The following is a 15,305-nucleotide window of genomic DNA, read 5'->3' as shown; positions in this document are numbered from 1 at the left end:
TCCTCTTTTTAGTTAAAGGGAACTTCTAATCAGTCTTTAAAAGCCCATGCCTTCACCTGTGAAGCATAACAACAGGCATCGTTGTCCTTGCATTGGTTTACATAATCAATCTCTGATGTATATGTTACTTTTGGATCATATGAACTTTTTTTTCAGTTTTTGGAAATTGATCTTCTAATAGCTGTTAAGTGGTAAGGATGGGGCCAGATGAATGGGCTTTCTATGCGTGCATATCGTACATAGGGTTTCACAAATGCTAATATTTTGCAAATACTTTTACAGTGAGAGGAGAAATATTTCAAAATTATTTGGGATAAATATCCCTAATTCTTGATGCAATAAGGTCCTTTTCATATTTCCGTGTAAGGTCAAAGATGTTAATTACTTTACACTAAGTGGTGACTGATTTCCTTGGGCAATTAGAACGATGCAATGGAAGGGAAAGCTCTGTGTATTAAGGTTAGGTAGGGAATTCTTTGTCTCTGTTGAAGTGCTGATACCTGTGTGACTGTTCTGACTTGTACTGCTAGTGTTCTGAGGGTGTCTCCAAGACAGCCTGTGCTTCTGCATTCACCTTGTTTGCCTATATGGTCCTTTATAGCAGGGGTCCTCAAACTACGACCCACGGTATTTACAGACACGCACACGCACACGCACAGACAGACACACACACGCACACGCACAGACAGACGCACAGACGCACAGACAGACAGACGCACAGACAGACACACAGACACCCACCCACACCCACCCACACCCCCCCACACCCCCCCACACCCCCCCACACCCCCCCACACCCCCACACACCCCCCCACACCCACACACCCACACCCACACACCCACACCCACACACCCACACCCACACACCCACACCCACACACACACACCCACACACACACACCCACACACACACACGCTCGCGCCCCACCGGGGGTTGGGGGGGAAACCAAGCAGCCGCAGATGACTGCCTGCCACTTCATCCGCACGCCAGCCCCCTGGTTAAAAAGTTTGAGGACCCCTGCTTTATAGGTTCTTAAGAATATTTCAAACCAAGTGTGTTTTGTAAAAGAAGAAAGGTACCAATGCTTACAGCTGCACTGAAAACCTCAGAAACAGTTATTGCTGGCAGGAGCCTGGTAATAAGGATCCAAATGCGGGGTTAATGGGTATTGTTGTCTCATCGGCCAGGTGAGTGCTGCAGGGTGACCAGGCAGGCAGCACAGGCAGAATATAGGGACACCAAAATACTGTGGCTTCATTGCTGGTGCTGTGTGAGGTTACGGGCAGCCTGGATTCCTGCCTTCCGAAAAGAGGGTGCCCACAGCTGTGAAGGGGGTGTGTGGAGATGTGATTTAGTTACTGAGCACTGCTGTAGCGATGATCCATCATTTTCAGGAAAGGTTTCAGTGCTTTAGTCTGGAGTCCCCTTCCTTATAGGCCTGTGAAGATGCTGAGTAATGTCTGGGTTGTGTTTGGTCCTTTTCATCTCTGCCGTCTTGTTCTTACATTCTGTGTGGATAAGTTCATTCATTATGTCTTGCATCTCATGACAACTTTTTCCCTTCAATGCAGGGAATAACAATCAAACCAACATGTTTTAACAGCAGATTTCTGCTCTAGAAGGCAGCCTGGCACATTCCTAATGATGAGTGGACAGTCTGGATACTTGAGAGAACTAGCTGAAAACTGTTCTTGTTGTGCATTGCCTTGTACCCCTTTTTGTGTGGTGACACATGGCTGACAAAATATGATGTTTCATGTGATGTTCAGAAAAAAATCTGAATGGTACTCTATGGACACTTTTCAGAAAGTGAAACAAAAGCTGCATATTAGTGATGGTAAAATGCAGGGTTTCACTGCAGTTTTATGGCTGTTTGCTTTGCTTCTGGCTCTTTCTCTGCATTTTGCACTTCAAAACCAGCTTGCTAACACACAGAAAAAAACCCAAACACTTGAGTTGAACACATCTTGATACTGCTTTAAAATGAAAGCATGTTTTGAAGTGTCTAAATCTAGTAAACCCGCAGCATTGTCTGGAGCGGTCTTTCCAAGAGATTTCTCAGGGCTTTAAAGGTATTAATATCTTACAATCTCATTTCAAGAACTTAAGCCTTTAAGAATTTCTCCATCCCACTGACATTTTAAAGGTTAACTATAAATGTTTGTTCTTTTGTTTAGTGGCAGTATCTGAACCTGTTCTGTTAAGCAGGGTCAGTGCTCTGTGCTTCCGTGCAGTCAGACTCTTGGTTCGATGCTTACTGCTGTGCCAGCAGAAATTTGCATTCAATATTAAGCAGAAGTGTTTTCCTTCTCTTGGAATTAATTAAATATACTTTACAGAAGCACTTGCCCGTTCCCTTCACCTTAGTTTTCTTAGAGTGAGGAATGCAAATGAACACTCCAGGAAGAAAATCTTTGGGCTTCTGAATTACACTCTTTTCCAGTTTCCATTCTGATTTCTTGTATGATAAACACATGTTCAGTCTATAAATAGTTTGTTCTCCACATAGAATTAATTCTAAACATTTACAGAAGAAAACCAGGAATAGAACCCTCTGTTTCACCACATCTGTCAGCATTGTCTCACTGGAAAATAAGCAGAGCTGTATGCGGTCAGGGGTTCTAAAATGCCTTTTATTATTGCTTCAAAGCGGATGTATTTGATAGTATACCTTGTCATTCTGTCGTGCGTTTGTATGGAAATAGGAATGGAGTGGGAAGTTTTTAGCAGTCTCATCACCTGGTAACTCTTTGTAAATGTTTGATTCGCACTTCTCTGCCTCAGGCAGGCCCTGTTCTAACAGTCACTGAAGTGAATGGTAGCCTTTGCACTGATTTTCATGAATACAGGATTAGGACAACATTAAAAATATTTGGAAATTCCTTCTATCCCAGGGAAACTTCCTGTGTTGAAGTATTAGCTAAAACAAAGGTAACTTAGCAAAATGTTCATAACAATGTATTTTCAACTGAATTTATTTTCCATGAACAGTGAAATTATTCTTAAATTAACCCATGCTGTGCAATTTAAAAACAACTGTGTGGAATTTTGCATGAGCTTTTTTGCTGCTAAGATGATTCCATTGTATATTATACATTCACTTTGCTTATCAGACTTTCCAATAGGGTTGGATGTTTTATGACTGGGAACATTAATGCTTGTGGTTATGTGATTGGTAGAATGCAACTCTGGTGCCTGGAAGAACCGGCAGGAGCAAACTGTTGCCATGAGGTGTTTACCTGATGCAATGACAACCACTTCTGTAGGCACCTGGATAGGTTTTGACTCATCGCACAACTATGATGATGTGCACTGTTACTAAATAAGAAAAAGCAGGTGATGGGAGAAACAGGGAATAGTTGGTTACTTCTGTGCCGTATTGTGTGACTTTTCTCACCTCCACTGATTGAGTGGTAAGGAGATACATGGCCTCCAAAAATCTCTGAGGGAAATGTGAGGCTAAGATTATGTTAAAGTTAGTAGAATGAGCTGGCCTGTGAGAAACGGGGTCTTGTAATATTGGGAGCTGGGGAGATAAAAGGAACAATATTATCTTTGTCAGCATTGTGTGATGTAGTGAGAGTAGGGGGATGTACAACCAGGAAGCAAATGGACCTCTTCAGAGTCTGTATTCCTCTTTGTGATTCCTCTCTGTACTCGTGCTTCCTGGCAGCTGTACCTTGTCCTGGTGGTGGTGATTTATGACACAGCTACACTTCTCACAGCAAAGTCTGTGATGGGGCTTTGCAGAGGAGCCCACTGAGAGCTGCTGTGCAGAATTCTGTCCCCTGGGACTGTGCTGAAGACACATCTCTCTTTGACGTGGGCCGTATTGTGTCATGGCACAGTGACTGCATGCTGTGTGACAGCACCTGTCAATGTGGCAGGTTTCAGTGGGTGGTCTGGTAAAGGTGGACTGTTGGTAACCAGAGATGTAAGCCAACCCAAGCATGCAGACACTGAGTGCCTGGTGGCTCTATAAGCAATGCTGCTGCATCTGATCTGGGGAAAGATGTTACTGAACAGGTTTCCTTCTGTTATGCGGTCACTTCTATTATTGGTCAAGCTTTTTTGCTTTTCTTGCTCCTCATTTCCCAATCTCATTTAAAGATATATTGAAACAACTTTTCTCTGGTGACCAGAGGATCTTAAGAATTTCAGTCTCTAGCAGGACAAAAGGAGAAGCCAGCCATGCTTACAGAATTGGAATTTCACCAATTTTGCCAGTTACAGGACATTGTCCTGTGATAACACAAGTGTGGGGCAAATGTGCTTCTCAGCTTTGCTGAGGTCTAAAAATTCCCAGTCAAGCAGTGTCCACATGGTAGAACTGGGTGAGAATAGGTCTGGACAAAGTCAAGCTGCTGCCCAACTGCCTGTTCTTCCTGTGAAGACATCAGAAAGTAGAGAAGTCCCAGACGCTGACTTTTTCACAGTTAAAAACTGAGCCCCTGAAAAAACCAGTCCCTGAAAGGTCTGAAGATCAACTGTGGCAGTAGATCTTTCCACCTCCAGAGTATATTTTCCCAATCTTGTCATCTTCCTTTTTCTGCTTCTGCAGGAGCAGCACTACAGCACTGCCTAAAGAGCAGTAGCAAACAGAGAACTGTTTGGGAGTAGCCATAAGATGCCACAGCTTCTGAGTAGTAACCTTTGAAAATACCACAATCTCCTAGTTGCAGCTGTTTGTTATATTGATGTGGTGAATGTTGGTCTGTGCATGTGAAGTGAATAAATGATGAATTTCTAACTGATAAGTTTCTGCTGCCATCATCACCCAGTTATGATCTGGTGCCTGAAAGTTCCCACTGCAACAGAACATAGATTTTTGTTTCTCAGCTGAGAGCTTTCCAGCTCTCGTCTAGAAAACAAAAATCTATATACTGCGAGTGGCTGTTTTCCCCTTTTCTCACTCCTACCCAACTTGTGTCAGACTTTTCCAGCTCTTTGATATAATTTCACTTCCTCTGTATTTTCCTGGGACTGCAGTAAGATTCCTCCTCCTCACACTGCCTATAAGCCTGTACAAATTGGGAACATGCACTTCTCCCATTGCAAAAAAGAGCAAAGAGGCTTTTCCCCCACCTTCAGTCCAGTAGTTCCCCTGCTATAAGAAAATCTCCAGCAGAGTAAAAGCCAAAACTTGGGGTGTTGGCACCCTTCATACATCAAGAAAGGCAAACTCGGAAGTGGGTCTCATCAGTGTGTATTACTTTCTACCTGCTTTCACTGACTGTTACTACATGGTTGACCTTAGAGTTGCTTTGACATCCCTGGGACTGGGGCCAAAATGGAATGAATCAGAAAATACTGGAACCATGTATAATGGGCCCCTTTTCACGCTGCATTCTGCTAAACTCAGCAGAACCTGAGCATGCCAGAGAACTAGGGGCTAAATGGGGAGGAAATTGCTAGCATAGATGTTTAATATGTGGTTGCAAATAGCAGCTTCTCCGCCCTTTTGTGTAACTCAGACCATAAAGACTACTAGGATGCACATCATCCAAGAGCATCTCACTCTTGAGTGATGCTGGACCCAGAATGGTGATAGAGAGCTAGTGTAAGTTGTAATTGTTCCTTTTTTTTTTTTTAATATAACGTATTGATCCAGGGAAAAGCATACCCCAACCTCAAGAGGAAAGACAGTTGGATTTAAATAATTCAGAGCATTCAACACTTTCTTTTTCTCTTCAAAACAATGGGGCCAAATTAATTTCTGATCTGCCTCCAATAGCTTGAAAAGAATTAAACCATTACTGTCATGTATTATTTGTATGCTTGGCACTGTACAAGACACACTAGGAATTAGTATAGTCCATTATGCTTCTGGACGCAAGTTATGTCTTTGAATTCCAGTGCTTGCAGTTAAGCACTGGCTGTGATACCACCTACAGAATGTCGTGAGAATAGTGAGAAGTAACCTTGATATGTGCTTAGGGCCTAATTTTAAAGAACCTGAACTTGCATTCGTTGGCTGTAGGTGAAAATCACTGTGATTGTCCCCTGACAATGCAAAATAGATTTTCTGGAGCAATTTTTGAGCAACAGAGAATTTCTTAATTATCTCCTTATTTAGCATGCCATTCTGCAGCACATCAGCATATATTGAGGTTTGTTGGTCAAAGGGTATTGCTAGCTGTTTTCCTATTCCACCTCTGATGCCCTCTCAGGAATATAGAGAACATAGCAGTTTGTATGAAAGAACATGTCTGCCTTTGGTAAAAGACTTGCTGCAGCCTGCAAATCTGCTTCAGTCTAGCTCAGTCCTCTACAGTTTGCTGAATGCCAGCAGAAACCTCACAGCAGACAGGCTACCCCACATGCCCCTTCCCCTTCGCAGGGGTCTGTATTTGACACGTCCTCAGGCAGATCCTCTTCCATGCAGGAGCTCGAGTCTCTCCTGGCCTTAACAGGTAAACAAACAGTATGTTTTATGGATTTATGATGCGGGTTTTTTCCTGTGCCCATAATGCTGGTGGATGTATGAAATAACTGTCCTTAGGTTTCCAGCATCAAATGTCGTTCCACAGAGGTCACCTCTAGCCAAAGGCCATACAAACGACTTTATTACAGACACTCTCTGTGTGTCCATTTGAAAATTTCTTTAGATTTGCAGAAAGATTTGGCGGTTCTGAATGCTCACAAAAATTGAGTAGCTCCATATAGACCCTTCTGACAAAATTAGCCAGATGTATATGCTTTTCAGCACGTTTAACATACATTAACATTACCCTGGGCTTTTGTTTCTACAGCCAAAACACCCCAATCCTGACTGGCGCTACTCTGCATCCCTAAGGGCAGGAATGCAAAGGTATGTATGTTGTTTCCCCACATGAAGGGGAATTCTGTCTTTGTCCTCTGTGAAAAGGACAAAGTTGTCTGGCTCCTCTGAAGACTGATGATATCTGTACCCTGAGATGGAAAGCACCTGAGTTCTGTTGCTGTCACTGCCTATCTCCTAGTGTTACAGATTCAGTCCAACTGCATCTTAATGCTATTACCGTACTACTGTACATCTGTGGGGGTTTTGTGTTTACCTACTGCCTTTGTATACATTGATTGTCAAGGCATAATTCCTACAATTGTTGAATTATTTAACTGTGATTACACACTTTTTGTTTGCTTTAAAGCTCCCTGTAATCATCAATGCTGATAGGTTTCAATAGACTGTCTGCAGCATTGATGTGTTTTCCATCTTGTTGTCTCTCATTACCATAAAAATATGCTGCTCCTGTAGTAGGTCTATTAACTACATGGTGCAATCAAGATGATTAATACAGTTTAAAGGATATTTTGAAGATATGAGATGGATTTTCAAAGAAGGAAAAATGAGGCTCTGTCCAAATCTCTATATACATCTTTGAAAGTCCTCTGCCTAAAATCGCAAGCAGTCTCTGCTATAATTTGCTATCAGTACACATGGAAAAAGAGATTTGTACTAAATTTGTTTTTGTAGAGCCTAAACAAAACTACTTTTTTTTCTCTTCCTTCCTGAGCAGGTTAGAAATCTGGTTTTATTTTCAGGTATAATCTGATGTAAGTCATAAGGCTACCTTACAGGTTTAGATGGAATTACAAGGCTGCAGTAGTTCCTAGTGGCACTACAAAAGTGCAGGATGGTATGGTTTTCCCACAGTTGTTGGTGCAAGGGAACTGTAGTCATTGTCATCGTCTTATCCATTATCCATAAGGCTAAGGAGTCTTCATTAGATTGAAGACCAAAACTCAGATTCACACTGTCTGTCCCTGAGACTGTGCTCCATGTGTGTGAAGGCAGTGTGCTGCTCCAGCTGGCTTTGGGCTGCTGTATAAAAACGAACTTAAACTTCAAGGCACCAGAAGGACAGAAAGAAAGAGCATGCTTGTTTCTGTGGCCTGTTAGGCAAACTGGTTTCTTTCTTTTATTTTCCTGCTGTTTTGTTGGTTATTTTGTAATCCCTGACTGCTTACTGCAAAATGGATAAACAGTCTGGGAGCAAAATCCTGAAGCAGGAATTCTCCTGCCTACCTGAGCTTCTTAAGTACTGGTCTACAGAGTCAGGCACACTCTTGTGTATTCCCAACTGGATCCTGTGGATCCACATTCCTTTTTATGCAGAGTTCAAGATGTTGCCTTAAGTTACTTGAACAATGAATGAGAAGTCAGAGCTCATTTAAAGCAATTAATCTCACAAGCAGGGGAGCTACTGAAGCCTTTGTGGGAAGTTGCATGTGTTCCTCTATTCTCTCGCATCAGGAGCCCCTATCCTTACTTGAAATCTTAGATTCTGAGCCTGTGTGACTTGCCCAGCTGATGATTTTCATCATAAAACTTGTAGAAATTTGGTATCCATAGGACCCTTGACATCTGCTACATTTGGTTGAACCTGCCCATTAAGTTTAACTGGGAGTGTAGAAGGGAGCTGAGTAGCAGGTGAACAGAGACAGGGACACAGCCACAGAATCCTGTTTCTGTAAGGAACTGCACACAAATATGTGCCTAGCTTTGCATTAAAAGTGGCAGATTTTTTTCTTTTCCTTCCACGTAAGGTGCTGGCTAATATCCAAATTGATGCTTTCAAGGCCAAGTGTGATGTGACACTGTAAAATCTGCTGTGTTAGTTTCTGCAGTTGAGAAAATGTATTTCTCTTTCTGAATTGTTCACGAGAAGTGTACTGTAACCCGGGAAGGTGGGAACTGTTAAAGTAGCATGACAGAAGCTCAGAACGAACTCCACCAACTTTTTCTCATTTGCTTTAATGCTAATACATTGTAACAGCAAAGGTGTGTAACTTCCTTGTTAGTGCCTTCCAATTAGTGAAAGGAAAATGTCCTGCACATGTGTTTGGTTTATCCATTATGCCACAACTGTGTTTTAGTAAATAAAGCTATTATTTTTTGCAAGTTAAGACAGCTAGTTATCCAATGCTCCAGCAGAAATTTGTGAGTATCATGCAATACTATAGTAATAGTTGCACAGCGACAAACAGGTGTGACCTTTGACGAGTAGCAAGAAAGGGAAATGTTATAAAGCCCAGGGCAGAGGGGAACTGTATAATCTAACTATGATATATACTTACTCAGTGCTGTGCATATGGAAGAGGCAGGAGTCCTACGTGGAGGACCAGGAGGGCCTGATCAGCAGTGGCCAACAGTCTCCAGTGCTACTCCAGGTAAGAGTGTGAAAATCCAGAATATATGTGAGGACCTAATGTTACCTGAAGTAGATCTCCTAATGCTTCCATCTTAGTTTTTCTTCTGTTTTGGGTCTCTGAGTGAAGTTCTTGTAAATTAATCTGTGGTATCTAAACAGAGTGGAATAATAAAGTATAAAATACATCTTTTTCTTTACTCAATTTCAGATGAGCACTGGAGATAAGGGTCCTTGGTCCCAGCTTTCACCATGCTTTTGGAGTTTATTGCTTTGCGTAATGAAATAATGGAATGGCTTCAGTTCTGATGCGTGTATTCAGATTCAAAATGCTTGAGTCCAGAGCTGATTTGCCCTGCATTTCAAAAGAACAGTATAACTAGGGTAGGAGCTTATCAGTTCTCCCTTTGTTATTTTTACAAACCCAGTAAGTCTCCTTGAATGTCTCTGCTCATTTGCTGTGGTGAAATCAGACCTATTTCTTTTTGCTAGTTATTTTTGTTCACTAGTACGAGATGATGGAAACTGAACATTTTGGAATGTAGCTTCATTTAGTCAGTCACTGACTGATGACTTCACATCAGTCAATAAGAATTGGCCAAAGGTTCTCAATGAGTTAATTAAAAAAAATAAAAATCACCTGTACCTTTTGCAGTGCAGGCAATAAAATGTTCTCACTTTTTATGTTGGAGCAGGAATAATTTAGAGATGCAGTGCAGCAGCCTTCAGTCACATCCAAACTAAACTGTCAACTTAGTGGATGCCCTGTGTAGGGTTGTGAGCCCTGCATGACAGCTCTGTGAACATTCTGAGTCCTCCAGAAATTCAAATGAGGAGTGATGCTCATATCACAGAGGCAGGGCAAAGGCTAAGAAGTGGGGTCTTCGAGGAGCAAAGATGTGAGAGCTGCTTTATTTAATACTTTTTTGGTGAAAAACTTTCCCTTGTCTTAAATGGGAATTTTACCTGAACATAGGGGCTGAGGAGCAACTTTAGGATTTGCAGTCACAGTTACAACATATCCATGAATTAGTGATGTTTAGCAAAACCTGCACTGGTGTTCCAGAAGGGGGGTTTTTTTGTTTGTTTGCAGAAACAGATTTGGAAATTAATATAATATATAATAGGTCCCTAGGCTATAATTACCTGGGGTTTGTGTGCTCTTTTCTGTTGAAAGCTTTGCAGGAAATCTTTACAGCCTGTGCATGTAATGAAGGGTGTGTAACTGTTGAGCTTACATTTGAAAATATCACCACAAGTACACTCTAACCTTTGCAAGGGATCCCCTCAGGCTTTCAGCTGCACTAATCATCCTTGACTGAACATTTAGTATATCACCTTATAGCAAGTTCAGTGTGGATGCAAATCTGCACCCAGATGTTTACTTACTGGTTGGTAATGTAGATTTCTAAGTACCTGAATGTAAATGTAAAGTTGGGATGGTCCTGTCTTCTGAGGATGTCCATTAGCATTTGTGTCCCAGAGCCCTGTTCTGCTAGCTGGACTCCTCCCTGCTATTCTTGTTGGGTCTTATCATTTTAATACTCGCTTTGGGAACATGAACATCCCTTTGTTTGAGAAGCAGCAGTAACCCTTGACTGTTACTGCTCTTTCCCTCTATGACCATGCAACGAGGTACTTGTACAATGAATGCATCCCTGTCACGCATGTCACTCTGTGTGTTGATGGCTATGTAGGGTAGAGAAAACGGTAGGGCATAGTGAGAGGAGCTGGCAGGGGGCCCTGTGGAGCTGGGCAGCTGGAGAGTCCAAGTACCAAGGCTGTATACTCTGGCCCTTGGACTGAGCATTGTAGATCACTTGTTTCTCTGTGGTTTTTGCTTCTAGGTAATGTATTCAAACAGGTTGTAAGAAATACCTTCAGCAACAGGAAATTTTTCTGCCATACAGAAAAATGTGACTAATTAAAATTGTATTATGGAATATCCACACTAGTTATAGCTACCTTTAAATTCAATCTTTGTGAATCAGGTTCCATGTAAATGAATATTTTTTCCTGCATAACAAAGACTAATTTGTTTTGTCTTTGTCCACTCCCAAGGGATTAGTGACTCTGATGTAACATTAATTAGACCTTTTTTTAGTGAGTTTCAGGTATTCTTCGCTCTTTGTAAGCAAAAGCTACAGATATCCCTGGTCCTTAATAGCAAACAAGCAATTCATAGAGAAATATCAAGGATTAATGATTGTGTTAATTTTCATAGCTTAAGAACATCACCATGCATCACATTTTCAGCAATTTACTACCATTATTTTAGAATCCTGTCTGCAGTTTCCCACAAATATCTATTTCAATGCTTATTTCTTTTTCTGGCTAAAGTTCAATACCTGTAATTTTTCATCAGGTTAACATGCACAACTGATGCTTTTCAGAAGAGATTCAACTCATTATGGTCAATTGCAGTCGATTGAATCAACAAATGCATTTGCCTCTAACATAACATTTGCATATGAATGGTATGCACGTGGGTCCGGATAAACTTCTAGATAAGCTATTTGTTCTCTCTGTTATCATCAGCAGACTGTGGCGGCTGCAGGTCTATGCTTCTGATTACTGGAAAACACTTCCAAGCCTGCTCTGTGCATACATTCCCCATACAGTTGTTTTAGTCAATTGATTAATCTCAATCAGTTTGTCACTAAACCATTCATTTAATTTAACAATCCACAGAAGCCACCGGTAAGATGCCTCACAAAGACAGATTCAGAGTGTTAATCAATGAGAGCATTCAAAGATGATGTCATAGGGACACTTTAGGAAGGATGAACAAGTCAAGTGTTAAATCAGTAAATCCTTAATTCCTAATGCATAGCTGTACTTGAACACCAAATGATGCTTCAGCAAATACGTATTGCCCAAGCAAAACCTGGTCCTCATTTGTCTGACAGCACTCCTATTGACTGTACTGCATATTTCACCTATGCAGGGGACAGTGAATCTCGGCTCTGGCATTTTTTAATTGTCTTTGCATTTTCTTATGCACCAGTCCAATAATTTGTAGGTTTGTAGTCAGGATACTTCCAGCTGAGGTGGGATGAGAAGGCTCAAACTCCCTCTGGGTGGAGGACAGCATTGTGTTTAGCTCTTGGGGGCATCTCATTTGTCCTCCATATGCTATATAGTGAGTCCAGTAAATGCAGACAAATTTCTGGTTTCTGCTCTATGTCCAATTATATCAGGCTTTCTATAGGTGATCACTAATCTGAGTGAACTTTTTTGGATGCCTAGCTTTGAATAAATGGAGCTTGATTTGCAGAAATGGTGGGAGCTCGTAATAGAAACTAAGATAAAGAGAAGCTTTGCTCTAAACATACAACACCTAAGATTTCTGAATAAATTAGATCTATGCATAATTCAGAGCTTAGAATTAGTGGGCATTAGACAAATCTATGTGTATTTCTCTGTGCTCCTGGTTCCATTCTACAAAATGGAATAAATAATGCAAGTGCTTCACAAAAACAGTCTAAAGATGCTTTCATAGCTTGTGTAAGACTCGGGAGAATGATGAGGTTTTGTGATGAATTACAGAATTTAAAATCCTGTATTAAATGTAGGCTTTATATGTGTACAGTAAATAAGGCACTGGGCCACACAACAAATATACAGAGGGGGGAAAAAAATACTTCCATTCAGACAGCTCTGTAAACAAAAGAGAAAAGGACCTGATGAAAAAATCTGCATCTGAAATTTGTAAGCCCATAGGTGAAGACTGTGGGTGAAATACTGGCATCTCTGAAGCCCATGGCCTTCTGCCTTCAAGAAGCTAGGATTTCAGTGTCTAGCCTTACAAATATGCACAAGGGACTGAATTAAGGTTGCACAGGCAAATGCCATCCTAAAATACGCTAATTTTACACTTCTGATTTTGCGGTGGTAAAATTCTTCTAAGTATATCTGTCTTTTGGGTTTGGGTTTTTTTTGCATTTTCACGGGTAATTATCTGGGGAAGAGAGGTGGTAGCTGTGTTTTTTTAAAGCACTCATGAAAAAGGCAATTATATTGTGTGAGAATGTACTGACCTCAACATGGGCAGTCGTCCATGCTTGACATTATTGGTGCATGTCTTTATCTCTTGAACTAGCCAAATAAACAGCAGTAGTAATATTGGCTGCTGTTCCTTTAGGGCTATAAGCAGGAGAGACAGGTTAGCTGTGGGTTTCATAGCTACTTAAAAAATCAGGGGAATATTTTAACCAAGAAACCCCAGAGATCAACTCTAGGTCTGAAGAGAACTGTATGTGCTATATATATATGTATGTATGTACGTATTATTTTTCATATATAGATAGGTTTGTATATACATAAAACCTTTATACAAAGATGCATAGCTCCTTGTGTCCTGTCACCCCAGTTCTGACCCTTACAATTTTTGTCCTCTGAAGATCATTTCTCACAGCTTTCCTCTCTTTATTCAGTTATTCGTGCTGTTTATTGCCTCCCACCTAACTCTGCGACCTTTTTACATATGCCCTGTGGGCTAGGAGTATGCCATGCCCATATACTCTCAGATTGTCCTGGATTTATGCTGGGAACTGCAGTTGTTCTGGAATAGATTTACATTGCTCTCAGAGGATGGTTCCTGCTGTGGTCAGCTGGAATGCCAAAGGGGTCCATTGATGGGGCATGGGCTGTAGAATAAGTGATGAATACTGAAAATTAAATGAGAAGCAACTATAAATGTGGCAAATAAACCAAGTTATCTGAAAGGTAAAGTCAGTCTTCCCAGTAGGTTTTGTGCTGCTGGTTTGGGATATAGTGTTGTGAGTGGAATGACTGTGGGAAACCTGTGAAGAAAGGAAAGGGGATGCTTGTGTGGATTTTAATAAAAATGTCTAAGAATCCTTGATAGGAGAAGAAATTATTATTATTATTATTGTTGTTATTACTGTTATTGTTATCGTCATTATCTAGTGTAAGTCCTGGTGTATACTTTGTTTCACAAACTTGTATGTCAAACAAGTAAATCCTACTTGAATAAGAACAGTCTGTCAGAAAGAGATACTTTCTTCCAGTGGAGCAGTGTGAGAAGGGCCCAGATGAGAGATAGGACATTAGTGTAAGCAGGAGAGAGCTGAGCAGAGAAATCTAAGAAGATGAGGGGGGACACCAGTAAAAATCTTGGAACAGGAGGGTGAGCACAGAGGATTTGGTAGAGGGAAACAATTGGAAAAGGGTGCTAGAAGGTCTACAGGAGGCAGATAGCATTGGGAATGGCACAGTGTAGGCTCTTAAATGACTACTGAGCATAGGTCACTGGAAAGAAGATTGGCACACTGAGACTGGGCAATAGACTGTGATGAAGGGGGACAGAAAGCCACACTGCAGTTAGTTGTTCTTTTCATGGAATAATCATTTGATCTATATGTGTCTTTGAGTCCATTTAACATCAGCACAGAAGGAATGAATGATTTTTTTTTCCCCCAGGTTGGCTCTTTCACTGTTGCAACAGACACTGTTCTTGAAATTCAGCAGGCATAACACTCCAGTAAAATCTCAGAGAGGGTCACAGTACTGTCACAAGGCTCTTGGCCTCTGAAGTATTTTTCTACAAGTTCAGTTTAAAGAGAAAGAACCTAAGAAAATAACTCTGAGGGTTATGAGACCTGAGGTATAATGTATTTCATACAATGTAGCTTTACATTGTGGCTGTAAAGGGAGAACATTTTCTTCCTAAATGTCAGTGAGTTTCTACTCGCTTTCTTCAAATGACCTTTCTCATCTACAGAAAATCAGTCTAATTAAGACTCCTAAAGCAGTCATTGCAAAGAATGTGCAGGCGCTGGAAGGGCTGCTTCTTTGAGACTCTTAAAGGTTAATTTACAAATAACAGCAGAGAACACTGGTCTGGCTTAGCTTTAGCTGTTCATTGATTAAAGCTATAAAAGATAATTAATTAGCAACCCAGAATACAAAACTGGGATCTTGGTTTGTTGTAGAATGCTGCAGCTGTCTAAAATAGAAGGAGCTAGAAAATGCAGCTGTGCACATGTATATCCTCTCTTTATATTTTAATTAATAACCCATTTTCTATGGAATTTCATAACTCCAACTTTCAAAAACAGAATACTCTAAGTGGTCTAAGAAGCACAGTGATAATATGTGTAATATTTTAAAGGAGAAAATAGGGAAAATACAGAACAGTCAAGTTATTC

General features: G+C 40.9%; 1 protein-coding gene across 13 annotated transcripts in view; it reads left to right on the top strand.

The window, feature by feature from the left end:
* Window positions 1–15,305, top strand: part of LOC119152920 (protocadherin alpha-C2-like) — a 97,424-nt gene that overhangs the window by 49,815 nt on the left and 32,304 nt on the right. For 8 of the 13 annotated variants that reach the window (XM_037398714.1, XM_037398713.1, XM_037398717.1 and 5 more), the window contains 2 exons: window positions 6,754–6,812; window positions 9,066–9,154. The exons of 2 other annotated variants lie outside the window; for them this stretch is intronic. In XM_037398714.1, the coding sequence (XP_037254611.1) occupies window positions 6,754–6,812; window positions 9,066–9,154 (148 nt within the window). The remainder of the gene's footprint in view (window positions 1–6,753; window positions 6,813–9,065; window positions 9,155–15,305) is intronic. 3 more of the 13 variants (XR_005105980.1, XR_005105978.1, XR_005105979.1) reach the window with 1 other exon arrangement.

Source organism: Falco rusticolus, chromosome 8 (genome assembly GCF_015220075.1).
Source record: "Falco rusticolus isolate bFalRus1 chromosome 8, bFalRus1.pri, whole genome shotgun sequence".
Taxonomy (NCBI): Eukaryota; Metazoa; Chordata; class Aves; order Falconiformes; family Falconidae; genus Falco; species Falco rusticolus.
The sequence above is the reverse complement of the archived record's forward strand: the minus strand, read 5'-3'. Positions and strand labels throughout refer to the sequence as shown.